This window comes from Micrasema longulum, unplaced genomic scaffold, assembly GCF_059751315.1.
Source record: "Micrasema longulum isolate JH-2025_06_02 unplaced genomic scaffold, ASM5975131v1 h1tg000107l, whole genome shotgun sequence".
Taxonomy (NCBI): domain Eukaryota; kingdom Metazoa; phylum Arthropoda; class Insecta; order Trichoptera; family Brachycentridae; genus Micrasema; species Micrasema longulum.
The window spans coordinates 190,022-207,545 of record NW_028277313.1 but is presented as its reverse complement, the minus strand read 5'-3'; the positions used below and the strand labels follow the sequence as shown (position 1 = coordinate 207,545).

The window sequence follows — 17,524 nt, the reverse complement described above, 5'->3', positions numbered from 1 at the left end:
GATTAGAACATATCTATCTCAGTTAGTAAAACAAAAAGTTAAAATATTTACGTTTTCAAATCTAGAGCCCCAGCGTTCTAAACTTTGAAGTGAGGGAACAAACGAGTAAAGCCTTGGCAGGATCTGAATCTCTGAGAAATGTCATATGGTACAATAAACACTTACGGATTGGAAGCAAGATTCGGATATTTAAAACGTGGGTTAGACCAAGCATGGTGTATGCGATAGATACGAAGATAGATACAGTAAGTACAAAAATAACTGAAAATACTATAAGCAATCGCAGGGAAACCCCTAAGGGGCAGAATCTGGCATGTTAGTATATTGAAAGTCCTGACGAAGAGACTAACGCGTCTCGAAACCAGTAGACAGAAAAAGTAAGTAAGCGGTTATATTAATTAACTTACCATTACCAAAAGCATTCCTTTTTTCGGAGATACTTCACAATAAGTCTAGTGTTTTATTTTAAAAATAAATAACACTAAGACTTGTTGTAGGTTGAGAATGCACGTTTGTTATCTAATAATGATAAAGTCCATTGTTTTAGCATATTTGGCTGAAGGCGTCAAATCAAAACAAACAATTACATTTGACGACTTGCTTTACATGAATTTAGACTAGCATAACAAATACTTATAACCGGAGATAAATGTATTTGAACGCAATGAATTACGAGTATCTGGTTTAAAATCAAAACTGAACCGATTCATTACATGTTTGTTTTAACATTAACATAAATAGATCAAACAAACAGATTCGACAAGCCCCTACGATGACAAACGGGGGTTTCTTTCGGCTGAACAACCCCAATACTTAGTGCGTTTACGTGTTAGGTATAAGCCACACTTCCATCTTGATAGAAGCAAAACCTGACAAAGTTTATAAATGTTATATATCCGGACATCGATATCTATCTATCTACTAAAGATACTCAAGGGTGGCGTCAAACTTTATTGTTGACATTAAATAAGTGACGTATCCGAATAAAATCGTTATTTATTGCATTGCCGACGAAACAGGTAACAGGCACGATACAATAAAATCCATTATGTCTTTGCCAGAGCCACAAATTTACAAATTTTAGATCTAAAAGTCACAATTTCAAACATGATGACATGGTCTTTTATGTGTTATCTTTATGACATCAAAACTGTGCCTTGCTGACACGGGAACTTTATTCAGATACCAGAGTATTTTATTGCCGAATACCGATATTGATTTTATATGGAACGGCGTTAATAGTTACGGTTTGTATTTTAAATCAATAATGCCTTCAAGCACTAAAATTCAAAACAAAATCATGTTTAGAACAAGACGTCATACATTCAATATTAATTATTTTGTGAACCCGAGTCTTGCTTCTTGGGCATCTAAATGTTTAACTAACTGAGATTGATATGTTCTAATCATCACTGCCACTATAGCTGCATCGCCTGCGTGGCATGACGACCTTATCTCCCTTAGTACTAGATTTACCGCTTCTTCTATTCTTGAAAGCGTTTTTATATATTTTTTTTTTTTTTGTGTAAGAAAAGGTTTTCGGCTTAAATATTGTTGCGTTATATTTAGTTGTAAAGGTGCTAAACTTGCTTCGTTGTTCTTAATATGTGTTTTATTTATGTTAGTTTTATTTTAGTCCGATATGTACACAAACATATGTCCATATTATCCGCAGAAGCTGTATTCAGCAAGCAGAATTTACCCTCTTAATGGGTAAATTCTGATATGATATGTAAACTGTTATAAGTAACAAAAGTAAATAAAATATGTATGAAACTTTGGCTTTGTCAGAATCTAAATTTGCGTTAAATATAGTGAAGCGCCCTTAAGACGATTTTTCTCAAAAATGGCACTATATAAATCAGCCATTACAAACAGGACAATTGTAATGTCTTTCATTAATATTAAATAACATAATTCTATTGAATATGAAATAATATTAATGAAAGACAGTTGAATTGTCCTGTTCTATAAAAAAAAAAGTTAAAAGACATTGGAGGAATTCTAACGCAACAAGTAGACATTTTTTAACGATTATGTGTTATAACACTGACGAGCAGTATAACGTAAGAAAACGAAATTTAACAAACATTAATTACTTTCATTTGATAACTTAAGCCAATTGTTTAAGAAATCACAAACAGCACATGAGAACATTATTTTCCAAGATAAAAACAAGAAATATATATTTATAATTACCGGATTTTTCTTGAATAGTTTTATACGATTCAGACAAGGACATAGGTTTATAAAAGTTCATTTATCCACAAAATTTAATTATTAAATTTATTATTAAATAATAAGTTTTTTTACCATTGCGTTTCCATGGTTTGAAATTATCTAATAAATTGATTGCTTTTTTATTTTGATATCACTTTTTTGACTTAGGTAATTGTTTAATAAACGCATGTGTTCTCATTAAATCAAGTACTGATGGAAACAGGCAAAGAACATTTACATTAAAACAACACTCGCTCAAAACCATTGTAATACAAAAGCAAAAATAAAAATATGCCAACTGAAATACTACATACATAAATTTTTTTGATAAAATTATAAATACCAATAAATATTTCAATAAGAAAATCAATAAAGCTATAAACCACCAATAATTGATCTCCATTGAAAAAACAGTATGGTTGTATGTTAACAGAAGAAGCGCGTAACATTTCATTGCTTTAATTCGTTTTTTTCCAACATGTCTACAGGAGTTCTTAGAAATCCTTTATTTAAATTTAAAAAATTGTTTTGTTTTAAAAATTTTTCAAGGTGTTTTTTTTAACAAATTTCATCTTACGATATAGTCATTATTTATGCCTTTTCGTAAAAAAAAACTTCAAAGCTCTATTTCTGCAGATATGAGTTTTGGTCTGTTGGGCGAAAACGAACTGAAGCGACGATTAAATTTTGTTAAGCAATTTGATTTAGTAAATATTTCAACAAATTACAACAGAGATGGAGAGTGGAATATGGAAGTCTAGGCATTTACAGGGCTTACGACCTGTCGTTGGCTGATCACAGTGAGTAAAGTGTCCACTTAACCAGCCAACGACAGATCATAAGCCCTGTAAATGCCAAGACTTCCATATTTCTAAAATGTTTTCAATCCCTGTTGCAATTTTTTAATCTTAATGTCTCAATAGGGGGTGGAATCCTGTCTTTTGTCCACAAACATTGTAGTAAATATGTTAGTTAAAACATATTTCAATCTGGTGAAACACTCGATGTACTTTTATGTAAATAATATTTGATATTATATGTAAAATGCAGCATGAATAATTACAAAATCCAAACAAAAAATATATCCATAGGCCTTATGAATTTTTAACATTGTCATGTTTAAATTAATTGTTTCTCCTTTTATTTAAAACACAAATAATTAAAATTTTATGATATGACGGAAATAATTCAGTGTTCAGTTTTTGTTCAAGATTGCATTCCATTTTAAAATTAAAAGAAATTATGATTCATTGCCTTAGTAGCAATATCGTTCTTAAAAAATAATTTTTAAATTATGAGATACAAGTGTGTCTACGCCAATCTATCCTCATTGCTTTTTTAATACCATTGACAGGTATCTTTTAGAAATATGTTCATCAAATAAATAAGTATAGATTTCCTTACCCATAGGCTGCTAGGGTTGGATCATAAGGATAATATCCGGTTGTTGGTTGAAGTCCTGCGGAGGTCCAAGCTGACATGTCACCAGCCCCACACCCGTCCTTGAGAGCGTAAGGGTTGCTCTGAAATAACAATAAAATTATTAAGATTGGCAGATATAAATATGTTAAGAGAAACGGATTACCTTTATCAGAAGCGAATATGGAAATTTTGTTTGAGGGTTAATCCGATTGGATTTTAGACACTGTGTAACATATGGATTAAAGTATATATATATCACACTGGTGCTATGTATTATATAAACTCAGTATTGGCAGCCTCCGTGGTGTAGTGGTCAAGACGCTTGACTCACACACGAAAGGTTCCGGGTTCGATTCCCGGTGAGAACACAAAAATTAAAATGTGTATTTTCTCAAGCCTGGGTGTTCTGTGATGTAATTCACCACTGTAATTGGGCCTCCTGGCCTGTTGTGGTGAAGAATAAATAAAATTAAATTAAATTTAAAAAAATATCTAAGGGAACTATGCATTCCAGGTGAACTAGCTGACAAGCGTCTCACGCTTAGATCAGCTACGTCTACGGCGAGAGGAAAAGTTATTATACCTCTACCCAAACAGCGCACTAAATTTAGTGAACGCGCATTTGCGGTCGCAGGCCCTATGGCATGGAATGCTCTCCCAGCAGAGGTGCGAGGCTCTGAAAGTGAAGTGATGTTTCGGAAAAAACTTAAAACCCACTTGTTCTCTAAATCATTTGAATAAATCCGTAGCATGTGACAACAAAATAATTTGTTTTAATTAAATTACAAATTTAAAAGCTTCAATTAAATTAAATTAACAATAGAATCACTATGTAAAGCGCCCTTGAGGTATTTTATTACGAAAATGGCGCTATATAAGTTATCCATAATGATAATTTAAAAAAAAACTGCTTTATGTATACTGCGTTTTTACAATCAAAAGACCAGAGAAGTGAATTCAGCATGTTTTTGTTAGGTTGATATTGCTTGCAATTTTACAAAAACATAAATTTTCATTTTTACAAAGTTGCTTTGGCTGTTTAACTAGGGTTATTTACTCCCTTCCAGACAGTCAAAGTATAAAAACAATAATAAATACTAAGTAAAAACTAATTTAAAAGATTGTTTTTAGAAAAAACATACTTAAAGACGTAGTAAAAAACATGAAGACACAATAAGAAACTCCAAAATTCAATCATCACAAAAAAACAAACAATTAAATAAGATTGTATATTAGCCAATTTATAGCCATCATCAATCCCTAAGACTCTCCGCGACCAATTTCACTAAGGATAGCTTGTGGTTCCTTCTACATTTCCAAGGTTCTGACATTTTATTAAATAGCTTTGGTTCCTGTGCAAAAGAAGTTCTAACTGTTTGTCGGAAAATCAGACCGGTATAGGATCTCCAAGTCTGATGAGAAACGTTCGTCATTGTTTAAAGACAGCAATGCCTTCTTTAAAAAATATTTTACCAAACGATAATGCCTATTTGAATAAAAAAAAAATATTTTACCAAAAAACTTAAGAAAGGGGAAAATTTTATTTTGTTTTACAATACATCCATTTTCAGAAGTAAAATAAACAGTACCTCAGCTGTATTATAAAATCTGTTGTTATTAATTAATTAATTACGTGAAGTAAGAGTACGGGAAGAGAAGGAATTTCTTCTAATGAAAATGAAACCTCATTCATGAAAAATATTTTGTCGTTAAGCGAGTTATCGCAACGGTAGTAAAAATATTTCTTAAGAAAGTTTTGTTTTGAGGAACTAAAATTATATGCTAATAGGGTCTTGTAGTTTTCGTAATTTAATGAGAGTGATAAAAAAGAAATTCCAGTTAGACCTTATTTGCGTAGATAGGCATTTTTGAAATTGGCCTAAAATAAATATGTTACACATTGGCAGGAATTTATCGGAATTTCATAAAAATTAAATTAATATTTGCAATATTTCGGTAATTATTTTTACAAAGCTATAAATGAATTAGGTCATTTAAATAAAATAAAAAAACATTATAATACGAAACGTTTACAAGCTAAAAAATATTGTATTCGTAATATACTCGAGGTTACGCATTTGTTGAATTTGTTATTTTTTGTGACAAGTTACTACAACTAATATTCAAATAAGCAAAGAGCTGGAACTTAATCATGCATGGCTACTTAATTTGAATATTGCGTTCATAAAAATTGAATTTTATTCATAAAATAAAATTTGAATAAGAACATGTCATCACAGATTTGTTGTGTATAAATACTAATATATATATTCATGTTCTTAAATTTAAGTCATGTGAGTATTGTAAATTTATAATTTTGTTATTATAATTTTATTTTATCAGGAAAACAGAAAGCATGTAGCCACGAATGCCAATAAACGAATATTTGCATTAAAAGTTTTGACATCGATGCACACTTCAAAACGTTTTTTTAAAATTATGTATGATCAACAATATTTTGAGTTTGTTTAAATTTGTCTCCCTAGGGAGTTATTGAGGCTGCAAGATATCTATCGGAAATCTGTATTAGTGAAAATATGTACTTGTTAAAGAAAATCTACTTCGATTCAAGCAGAGGAAAACATTTTGAATACCGACAATGCCCCAACACTAGGTTCGGAAAATGCGAATAATACCTCAATTTTAAAATAATAAAATATAATGTGGAAAGTTAGCTTAGTATAATGTGAATCTAGGCAAACGGCGCACTAAATTCAGTGAACGCGCATTTGCGGTCGCAGGCCCAATGGCATAGATTGCTCTCCCAGCAGAGGTGCGAGGCTGTGAGAGTGAAGTGATGTTTCGGAAAAAGCTTAAAACCTACTTGTTCTTTAAATCAATTGAGTAAATCTATAGCATGTGATAACAAAATAAATTGTTTTAATTAAATTGCAAATTTAAAAGCTTCAATTAAATTTATTTATCCATAGTCACTATGTAAAGCGCCCTTGGGGTATTACAAAAATGGCGCCATATAAGCTATCCATAATAATAATAATAGGCATTTAAAGGGCTTTTGTCCATTAATGTGGTTGGTGTGTAACATTTGCTATTCTGCCTATGTTTAAATCCATATATCTTCAAATGTTTCATGCCTTATTTTTTTAAGTTAAAGAGCTGAAACCTTTACTAAAGATGGTGAGATACAAAATCGAAAACATTTTTAGGCGTTCCCTTGTATGTAAGTGAAATAACTCAGTCAGAATAATCTCACACGCATAAATAAAGGTTTCAGCTCTAACTTAAAAAAATCAACACGTAGAATAATTTAAGAAATAAGTATGTTAAACAGAAACGAAATTTTGAATGTTTTAGTGTTAAGTGGCCACTTAAACCGGCCAACGACAGGTCATACGCCCTGTAAATGCTTAGGCATCCATGTTTCTTTCTCTCAAACTTTCTGTGTCTGATTTATGTACAACGACAGGCGCCGCGCCATGGCGCAAGTTTGTTAGACGTCCTACTGTAAAACTGGCGTCTTTGGTTCGATTATCGCCAGTTGCAAGAAAAATATTAAAGAAAGATTGTTTCCTCAATTGGTCTGGATTTTGTGGTGTATTTTTCATAACTTCCTTCCATATCCCACCTGCTGCTAAAATTGAAACTTAACGGATTATTCCTTTAATATAAAATATAGAAAACATTAATATATATAAATATATTTATATACAAAAAAACAACAATAACCTAAATAAATGTTTCTCTTAATATTTTCACATAAACCTATACATATCAATTATTTAACAAGAAATGGGTTATTTGGAGTTGCAAATTTTCAAAGATTTATAGCATTGCATAATTTTTTTATTTTCTAACAAGTTGCTTAATTTTATTTTTATATAAACTATGCATTTTATGTAAGTTATCTCTACATTTTTATTTGAAAATAATATGTGTTTTTGCTTTATATGGTAGAATTGGCTCTGCATCATTAAATCATTTTACTGGAATACAATGAAATATTTTGCTGTTTATTTTTGTTCCACAACAGACCAGGAGGCCCAATTACAGTGGTGTATTACAGTACAGAACACCCGGGTTTAAGAAAAAAAATAGTGTTCTCACCGGGAATCAAATCCGTAACCCTCCGTGCATGAGTTGAGTGTCTTAGCCATTACACGATGGATTATTGCATTGCGTAATAAGTAAAGTTCTCCTACACATATTCGTATGTACATATTTATGAAAAGGTAAAACATGGAATTGTCTTGAGAAGGATGAAAGCCTGATTATCTGGTTGAAATGCGATCTACTAGACTCGTGTGTAAATAGTCAAAAGTGAAGAGTTACGAAGATTAGTATGGCAGGAATACAAATGGTGAAATTCAACACGAATGCAAATTTCATGTAGGACAAGCATGATAAAAACAAATTGTTCAACATTAGGACTTTAATGTTTTGAGTCCGTCCGAATGTTTGTAGACAAAAGACTGAAATTCACCCCCTATGGAGTAATTAAGATTAACAAATTACAGCAGAGATGCAGAAAATTTTAGAGAAGGAATGACAAATGTATAATCTCTCCCTCCACACAACAGAAAACCGTTTTAAATACCACTGGTTTTTTTATCGGTTTCACTTATACTTAAAAATAAAGGTTTCTTTTTTCAATAATCGAGTAACTATTTGAAAATGTTCAAGTTATTTTATTGTGAGTTTGAAAAGACTATTCTAGTGTAAGAACCCTCTTGTGAATAAATTTTGTATTTCAACCATGTCTGGAATAAGATCCGAGACCTCTTGCATGGCAGTCGAATGCGCTAACCATTAAACTACGAGTCGGAAAACTATTTGTTTAATTGTATCAAATATTATGTTTTATTTAGATTACCTATGAATATGTAATGCGCTCCAAAGACTCAGCTATAATTCAAGCTTAAGCTGGCCAAATGTCCTGAATTGAATTGGTTAGATATGATGCCCATAGGTCACCTTGAGACCCGAGCGCAACAATACACAAATATACTCGTACATGGACATAAAACAATAAACTTTCTTTTATTAATGTTTTTAAAAGCATGAGTCTATTAATCTTGTCATTTTAAACATGTGCACCGCGGTCCCTTGGCGCAATAAACATGACTCCATTACGTCATTAAGTTTATCCAATAAAGTTTCGTAATTTGAATACGGAATGATATGCACCCTCTGCAGAGGCCCAACGATACCAAGTGAAAAGTACTCTCTGATAAATGTGATAAAATAAAGCCTATATCTTTCCCCTAACCATTTGGTGCAGTTTTCTCAGTTGATAATAAAGTATTATAACACATATGGAATGACAGTTCTCTACTCTATAAATTGAATGCCCCTTCTGTGTTGGTTGCACCCCTGCCAAATTGAAACACCGCGAGCGTGTGTGCGTACTTTGTACGTACGTATGTATGCAGAAAACAGACACCAACATTACTGCACTAAGCCTTAATACAAACAGAAGTATGTTCGTATGTGAAAAGCAAAATAATTCGAGTTTTTACAACTGGCGGCAATCGAACCCGCGACGCTAGTTTTGCGGTTGACCGTCTAACCAACTGCGCCACGGCGCCTGTCGAATTTGAGTATAGAGTTTAATAAACGTATTACTCTCAGGTAAGAATCCTAAAAAAGAAATCGACTGGAGATAAAATTAGCAGTTCACAATGGAGTCCTGTTCTCGACGCTGATGTATGGGAACGATGTATGGACTTGGGAAAACAGGTATAAAAGTAGGTTTAATGCTGTCGAAACGCCATCTCTCGCAAATGTGTGGTGAAACTATGTAAGATAGGTGCACACATGTCGAAATCCGTACATTATGTAAGGCTAAAATAAGTATTATCGACAAAATCAAGAAAGGAGGTCTGCGTCAGTTTGGACATGTAGAGCGAATGGACTGCGAAGAGGGCTAAGAATATTTACAATGCAAACGTTGATGGATGCAGAAATAGGGGAAGACCGAAAAAGACATGGCATTACCAAATACAACAAATACTTGAAGATGGAAGTATTAAAAGTCGGAATATTCGGCGCGCATGCATGAGAAGATTTGGGAATGAAAGTAGGGGAAGCGAGATCTGTATGCAAAGATAGAGTGACGTGGCGTTCTATCCTCTCTGCCTATCCTTATGGGGAAACAACATGATGGTTTGTTTGTTTGAGTGGAGACAATTCCGCCTTGTGTAGTTGTTTTGATCGAGTTCCTGGGTTTGATTCCTGGCAGGACGGACGTTCAATATTGATTTACGAAGCCAAAGCGTAAGACTTATCACTTTATCTTTCTTGTAACCGTATCAATCCAGGTTCGCTGCAAGTGGAGCGCTAATTCAGTGTCCTATGGAGAAATGATCATAAATGGTAAGAAATTTACTGTAAATCGGGCGGGATTAGGACAAGAATGCTTGAAGAAAGGATAAGGAGGGGAAGGGAGATGTACATATGTATTATTATAATGTCTACTAAGTTACATAATGCATTTTTAGTGTAAATTTAAAATCTGACAGAGTGATATTTGTGTAATCTATATTTTTAAATTTTGTATTGTACACTGAAAAAGTCCTACGAAAAAAATCATTTTTAACATACGATGTTTTACTTATTGGTACATGAAACAGGTGGTATTGTCTACAAATCCTACTATTAGTTGTCCTATGGTCATATCATGTTTTTAAAAAATCTTTTTACACCCATCAACAATTCGTATCTTTAGCCATTCTATTGCTTTCCATTCGATCTTCACGTCTAAATCACTACAACACCCCTTTCATGATATCGGCAACTAAGATTTATTTAACGTTTCCGTGGGGATCTCGTCATTTACGCATCTATCGTCGATAGTTTCTACATCAGATATTACTACTATAGACGCCAGTTTATAAACAGAGATAATGGATCGCCACCCACGTCTATCCTGACATAAATTGGGTACTGATTGTGATTTTATTAAATATTTACAAAACCGCGTGTTTTTCATTCTTTTTGCCAACGTTTCGCCTGGATGGAATGACCAAAACTGTTGAAATTTTGCTATGTGAGCTTGACAAATCTTTCTTAGCCGTCCTAGTTCTGGGCTGTCTTTCACTCTCGTTAAGTATTGTGGCTCCAAGAGTGTTCAATGTCCGGGATGAACATATTAAGTTCTCCAAAACGAGAACCATTTTCAGGAGACGTGTACAAGTTTGGATTTTGTCTAAGGGAAGAGACCATTGCAGGAGACTGCTGCGAGACAGTGCATAGATTTATATATAGTACTATTAAGCGTGTTTCCCAGATGTTAATTGAAATTTGTATTTATTTAATAATTTGTATTTGTTGTATTCTTTAATAATATGCACGCTTTCACTTTCTATTTCTTTATGTCCCAACTCAACACAGGGCTCTTGGGCTAATAGGGTTAGGGATATGTTATTATTTATTTATAATATGTAGCTATCTTTATATGAATAATTAAATGAAAAAATGTATAATATTAGTAAATATGATTTAATTTATTTTATTTTCTGTAATAATCTTTTCTTTTTTTTAAATTATCGTGTTTAAAGCTGTCTTAACATTTCGTCATTTTTCACTGTTTATCAAGTCTTCTTTGTATATTCTGTAATGTAAAAAATAAATAAACGTATACTGTTAAGCTTCTTTGGCACGGTCAACCCCAGTGAGGTCACATTATTTTTATTATTATTTACAATGAGAAAATAATAAATAAAAATTAAATTAACACTCCCCCTAGATTCGCATGGTTACTTACATTCGGATTTCATTTTTATTGCACTTTTTGTTTTAAATGTAGTTTTTTCTTCATATTGCAATTTTTCCATGGACTTTTTTTAGTTTCTACCCCATCCCTTAATAACGCTGAACTTGAATTAAGATTTATAGCTTGGAATAAATAGTTGCCCAATATTTTCTCAATGGTGCTTGTAAGAGAGGCTTTTTCCCCCAAAAGAGGGTAGAAAAAGCGGGAAAAGGGGCCATCCTTCAACATTGCAGGGCTGCATTAAAGGGAACGCTTATGACGCTCCGTCAACTTTATGGACAAATAGAGCACCAATGAAATTCGAATACACGATGGTGCCAACTTATACTTTGATTATTAAAAAAATTCCTTAATCTAATTTTATAGATATTGCAAAAAAGACGGGGAACATTTTGAAAAAGAAAATATGGAAGACTTGGTCCAAGTGTGAGCATTTGACCAGTAAATGACCAGTATAAGTGATAATTTTACACATTGAGTATCATTACCACTGTCCCTCAGTTTTAAAATCCATATTACTTATATTCTTCCATCTGTTGATTTTCGTCACCATTATTTTGATAAATTACTTTACTTCAACGCCCATCATACAAGTCACCAAAAAATAAAAACATCGTAAATTCATAATAATCTATAATATTTCAATTATAAAAAAGCGTAGCAGAAATTGATTTTCGTGGCTGGGTTTTTATTAAACAAGTAAATTAACACTCAGTCGGATTACTCAGTGAAAACTAAATACCGCCTAAATAACGCCAGCGTAAAACCTATTCCTCTCTACGGATGCGAATCGTGACACCTCATTAGGGCCCAAAACAGCAAAATCCTTTTTTTTAAAAATAAAATAGAGTTTTCAGAATAGATATTTTAGTATAATGTTCTATGCGCGGTGGTTTGACTTTGTAAGGAATGAAAATTTAAGACAACAGACACAGCAAACTCCGGTGACAACTGTTGTCAAGCACAAATACTAACGACGCTTGCCTACTTTACAGGGCATTAGGGTTTGGCGTTCTCTGCTGACTGTTCTTTGGCAGTTTGTGTTCGAACTAAGGGACGCAAACCTGACTTGGGAGGACGCACAGTAAGCAGCTGACAGAGATGCCAGGAAGCTTTTTGTGGACATCATATGGTCTAACTAGGGAGGGAACATGGAATGATGACGGATAATAAAATTAACACCATTTTAAATCATTGCAATACGATCATGAACAAGAATGACAATATCCCATATTAGCTTTCCATACAATTTGCCAAACTCACAGTGAAATTGGCAATGAAATTAGTACAATTAAGTTTTAAAATTATTAGGAAAATAAAACTTTGTTGTTAGTGTTACACAATTTTTATTATTTTACAAGAACACTTCTACAGTTTCGGGAGAGCACTCCTCCTAATATAGTAAACACAGAATTTAAACAAAAAATAAACATATTAATCAGTGAAACTTAAAGCGGGGGGGGGGGGGGTTTATTCCACTTATCTAAAGTGTTAGCATATATATGGATAGTTATTTAAAATATAGATACGAAAATATGATCAATGAGGGAAAGAATTAAGTTTAATTTAAATTGAAATTTTTGAAAGCAACTCATTTATTGAAAAAAAAAATAATAAATCGATGCACACGTGCGCCAATTTTTTTTATTTTCTGTTTTTTAGAGATTTAGGAGTAGAAATAAAATTACTTTGTTTTATGAACCACTTTTTATTGACACAACCGACTAGTTTCGGCAACTGCACGTTGCCCTCTTCGGGGTTGATCAACAATGATCCAAAAAGTTAGTGCCACAAATGTCCCAAATATCTTTTTTTTACCTTTATTTGCGCTTACGTGTGTCTTTAATTCAATTAAATTTAGTAAAATTTGAGACCCAATTTGGTCCATGACATGCAGCATCAGTATTCGAGGACGTGAGTGTTCAGTGTATGCTTTAAGAGGGCGGAGCTTAAGATTGAGTGAGCCAATCTATAAGCGGCCGAGCGCAGATGTTTTTGTTTGTTCATTATTTTGTTTCGCTTCCGGGAATTTCCTTTTAATTACACGCAACATTTTACGGGGATTAAACTCGATTAAGGGAAGCTTTACCATACCGAGCCCAATAACAAACCCTTAACGCGAAAGCCTTATGCAAATTTTTTGATGAAGGCGGAAAATGAGACAGTTAGCCGGTACCTAATAAGATTCATTCGGTTATAAAATTAGGGTACTAAATTATCATTTGAAACTTCTCTGGAGAAAACCGATTATTTTACAAATAACCGGTGCGTTATTGTTTTCGACTTTTCAATATGTCCAAATTTAATGATTCCTGCACACCTTAAACTACATTAATAAAATAAAAACATTTTTAATTTAATGTAAACATTTAGTTGAATAAATTAGTCAATAAAAGAATTTCAAATTTATTTATTTATTTGTCTATTTTGAACATCATTTTCTACCTACATTGACGATTGCATTTTATTTTCCGAATAACCAAAAATATTTTATTTTATTTTATTTTCATTTTATTCTAATAAACGTCACTTAGTGCCTTTTACATATAAGTTACAAATACAATTAAATATACATTTATGTAAGCATAAGTAATACAGAGCATTTAAAACAATATTAATAATTAAGAAAGTCTAAGAAATATAAACTATGTAAAAGAATAAAATATTACCAGTTATACAATTATAGATAAAAACAGAAAATTTGGTATTTGAAATACTTTGAACCAGTTAAAAAAAAAACAAAAAAAAACAATTTTGAATAACATTTAAAAATATATATATATATGTATTATTATTGAAAACTAATATTTAGGTAAATAGTAAATGTTTATGTAAAAAAATATATAATCATGTAAAAAAAATGATAAAGAGAAATATTTTTAACTTATAAATTAATTCAAGAAAAGAAACAAAAAAAAAAAAACCCTAATAAAGAAGTTTAAAACAAATTTTTAACAATAGTAACAAATAGTTACCTAGAACTATTACCAATGAAATAAAGAAGAAGAATATAAATGCTGTAATGTATTTTTTAGTTTTATACACTTCCAATCAAAATAGTAATTAGAAATAAAATACGGACGTGAAGAGCGAATGGACAGTGAAAGAACGGCTAAAAGCATCGACGATGCGAATGTTGATGGATGAGAGAAAACGAGGAAGACCGAGAAAGACATCGCACGATTAAGTCTATGAAATACTTGAAGATGGACCTGTCAAAAGTAATAATCGGCGTGCGTGGATGAGAAGATGGGTGAATGTAGAGGAAGCGAGGTCTGTATGCCAAGATATAGTGTTATGGCGTTCTATCCTCTCTGCCTATCTCTACGGGGAAACGGCGTGATGGTTTGTTTGTTTGTTGTTTGTTTCTATGTTATTGTTCTATTATAATTATTATCATTTTGTTATTATTATTATTATTAATTTCTTATGTTGCGCCATTTTCGCTATATCTTCAAAGGCGCTTTTGAAAGTGAGTCTATAAAATAATAAATTTATTTTTTACTATTTAAATTTGTAATTTAAGTACAACAATTGAGATCTAACCTTGTTGCAACAGAGAGGGGAAACATTTTTATTAAGGGAATTTGGAATTCTAGACACTTATAGGGCTTATGACTTGTCATTCGCTGGTTTAAAAGGGCACTTAACACATTGTGTAACACCACTCTGCCTATGTTTTAACAGCCACATTTCCTCAGCTCTTCCATCTAATGACTACCCAATAGATGAAACATTGTTGAATTAACTAACTGGTAAAATAAGAGGTATAAAATTAGAAAATTGTTTTCAGGCGTTGCCTAGTAATAGAACTGGAAAAACTGGATGAATCTCACCCACATTATAAAAGTTTTAGCTCTATTACTCCACAAAAGTCAACAGATGGAAGAGTAGAGGAAATGTGCATGTTTAAACATTGGCAAAATGGTGAATGTCGCATAGTGCGTAAACTGGCCACTTAAACCAGCCAATGACAGGTCATAAGCCCTGTAAATACCTAGACTTCCATATTCCTTTCTCAAAAATGTTAGATCTGAATAACTCCTAGGGAGGAAATCCAGCCAGTCAGCAAACATTTGGACATAATCAAAACATTGTTAAAACAGGGAACGGTAACGTGAGATGAGAATGACCAAGGAAGACGTGACGTGATCAGATAAACCAAAATCTTAAGTCTGGTCATATCAAAAGTAGACAGAACCGAAGGGCATGTATGACAAGATGTATGAATGTGGAAGAAGGTAGGAATATATGCCAGGATAGACGTGTGTGGCGGTCCATTCTCTCTGCCTATCTGGAAATGTCGTGAAGGTAGTAGTAGTGGTAGTTAAAACGATTTACTTTGCTATCACATGCTACGGTTTTATTCAAATGATTTAGAATCGTACCAGCACTATGCACCATAACACCATATTATTTCGATTTAAATATGATTGTTTGATATAAACATCGTAGGTACACGGTTTTCTGAAGTTTGTATTTCATTAAAATAATTAAGTAATACACCACTCTAATTTAAGTAACTACGTTATCTGATAAGTTTGTGATTAATTTATATTAGGCATTTCGCGATTAGGCACTTACAATTTACTTAGCTGTTTAAATTTCATAAATATGTAATCGGGGTAAAAAAATATATATTTGGTTGAAATTCCTTTTAGTAAAATTTGATTAAAAAGGCGATAAAATGCACATAATCATTAACACTTTTTATTGAAACTAAGTGATAGTATAAATATTTTTTTAATAGAAATTCGGATTAGAAAATAGTTTTAAAATCATCGTATTCAATTGTCTTTAGTCAATAGATATTTATTTTCAATACAAAGAAATAAAATTGATTTCCATTAAAATTATAAATGAAATAACATACGCGAATAACAATGTTTTGAATAAATTTGTAAATAATATTAGACAATTTTTCAAACGTTTGAAAACTCATTATTTTCGATTTATACGTATTTTGTTTGTAAAAGCACATCATGGGAATGTTTAATTTAATTTAATCCTGACCCAGAGCAATTGACGTTGCAAAAGAATGCAGAAACATTAAAATGGAATTATGAACAAATACCAAAAAAATACATATGTTAGTAAAAAATACTGTATAGATGTAGTAAATAAAAAACTCGTCGTAACAGATTATGTCTCTTAAAATAATTTAATAGATTGAAATTTATAAGTTTTGTTAATTATCGGGGGTTATTTTTTTGTTTCAAATATAATTCTCTTGACATGTTTATAAACCCTCTTTATAGAAAGGAACAATGGATTATGTGTACACAGAACTCCAAGCGCGTTGAATGCATAATCGCCAATTAACCTTTAAATCTGTGACAGATCGGTCAAGCGGGGAACCGAGACTTAAAATGGCATAAAATATTCATGCCCTGTGAGAGGTCTTCACTCTGAGGTTTCTATATCATCCTACTCATTGCCAGAATAAATCTTCCCGGCGCCGATATAAGGGAAAGGCAGTGGAGAGGAGATTAATCACTTTTAGTCCAGCTCTTGGGCATTGGGGTTGACCGCCCAACGCTAACGATCCAAGGCATTTTGGGGGTGAGAAGTCTATTTGGAGGGTGAATTCCTGAATAGGGTTGGTCCGCCATCCGTTCTGTATTAGCGCGGGACGTCTATTTTTTCATCGGACGCTAGAGTGATTCGCCGGTTTTCGATGGACTTCGAAAGACTTTAACTTACGCATTTTACATTTTTTAATTTCGTTAAAAACCCGTTCAAAGTCAAAAGTGCCGTTATTGTACAAAGTACTCATGAACTGAAAAACCCTTTAAAAGTTTTATGAATTGTTTTATTTATTTTACTCTTTAAGCTACAATTTGTCAAAATTGGAGTGTCTCTAACTGAAAATTTTAATTAAACTCAATTTTATGTTAATACATATTTTTTTAATAAATATTAAAACGTTTTTTCTGATATTTATTGGATATTTTTAACAACAACAAACCATCACGCCGTTTCCCCGTAGGGATAGGCAGAGAGGATAGAAGGCTATAACACTCTATCTTGGCACACAGACCTCGCTTCCTCTACATTCATACATCTTCTCATGCACGCACGCCGATTATTCCTACTTTTGACATGTCCATCTTCAAGTATTTGATGGACTTGATCGTGCCATGTCTTTCT

General features: G+C 32.4%; 1 protein-coding gene across 3 annotated transcripts in view; it reads right to left on the bottom strand.

The window, feature by feature from the left end:
* LOC148284599 (homeobox protein caupolican-like) overlaps positions 1 to 17,524 on the bottom strand; it is a 167,919-nt gene that overhangs the window by 30,646 nt on the left and 119,749 nt on the right. For all 3 annotated transcript variants that reach the window (XM_088237671.1, XM_088237688.1, XM_088237680.1), the window contains exon 3: positions 3,625 to 3,743. In XM_088237671.1, the coding sequence (XP_088093797.1) occupies positions 3,625 to 3,743 (119 nt within the window). The remainder of the gene's footprint in view (positions 1 to 3,624; positions 3,744 to 17,524) is intronic.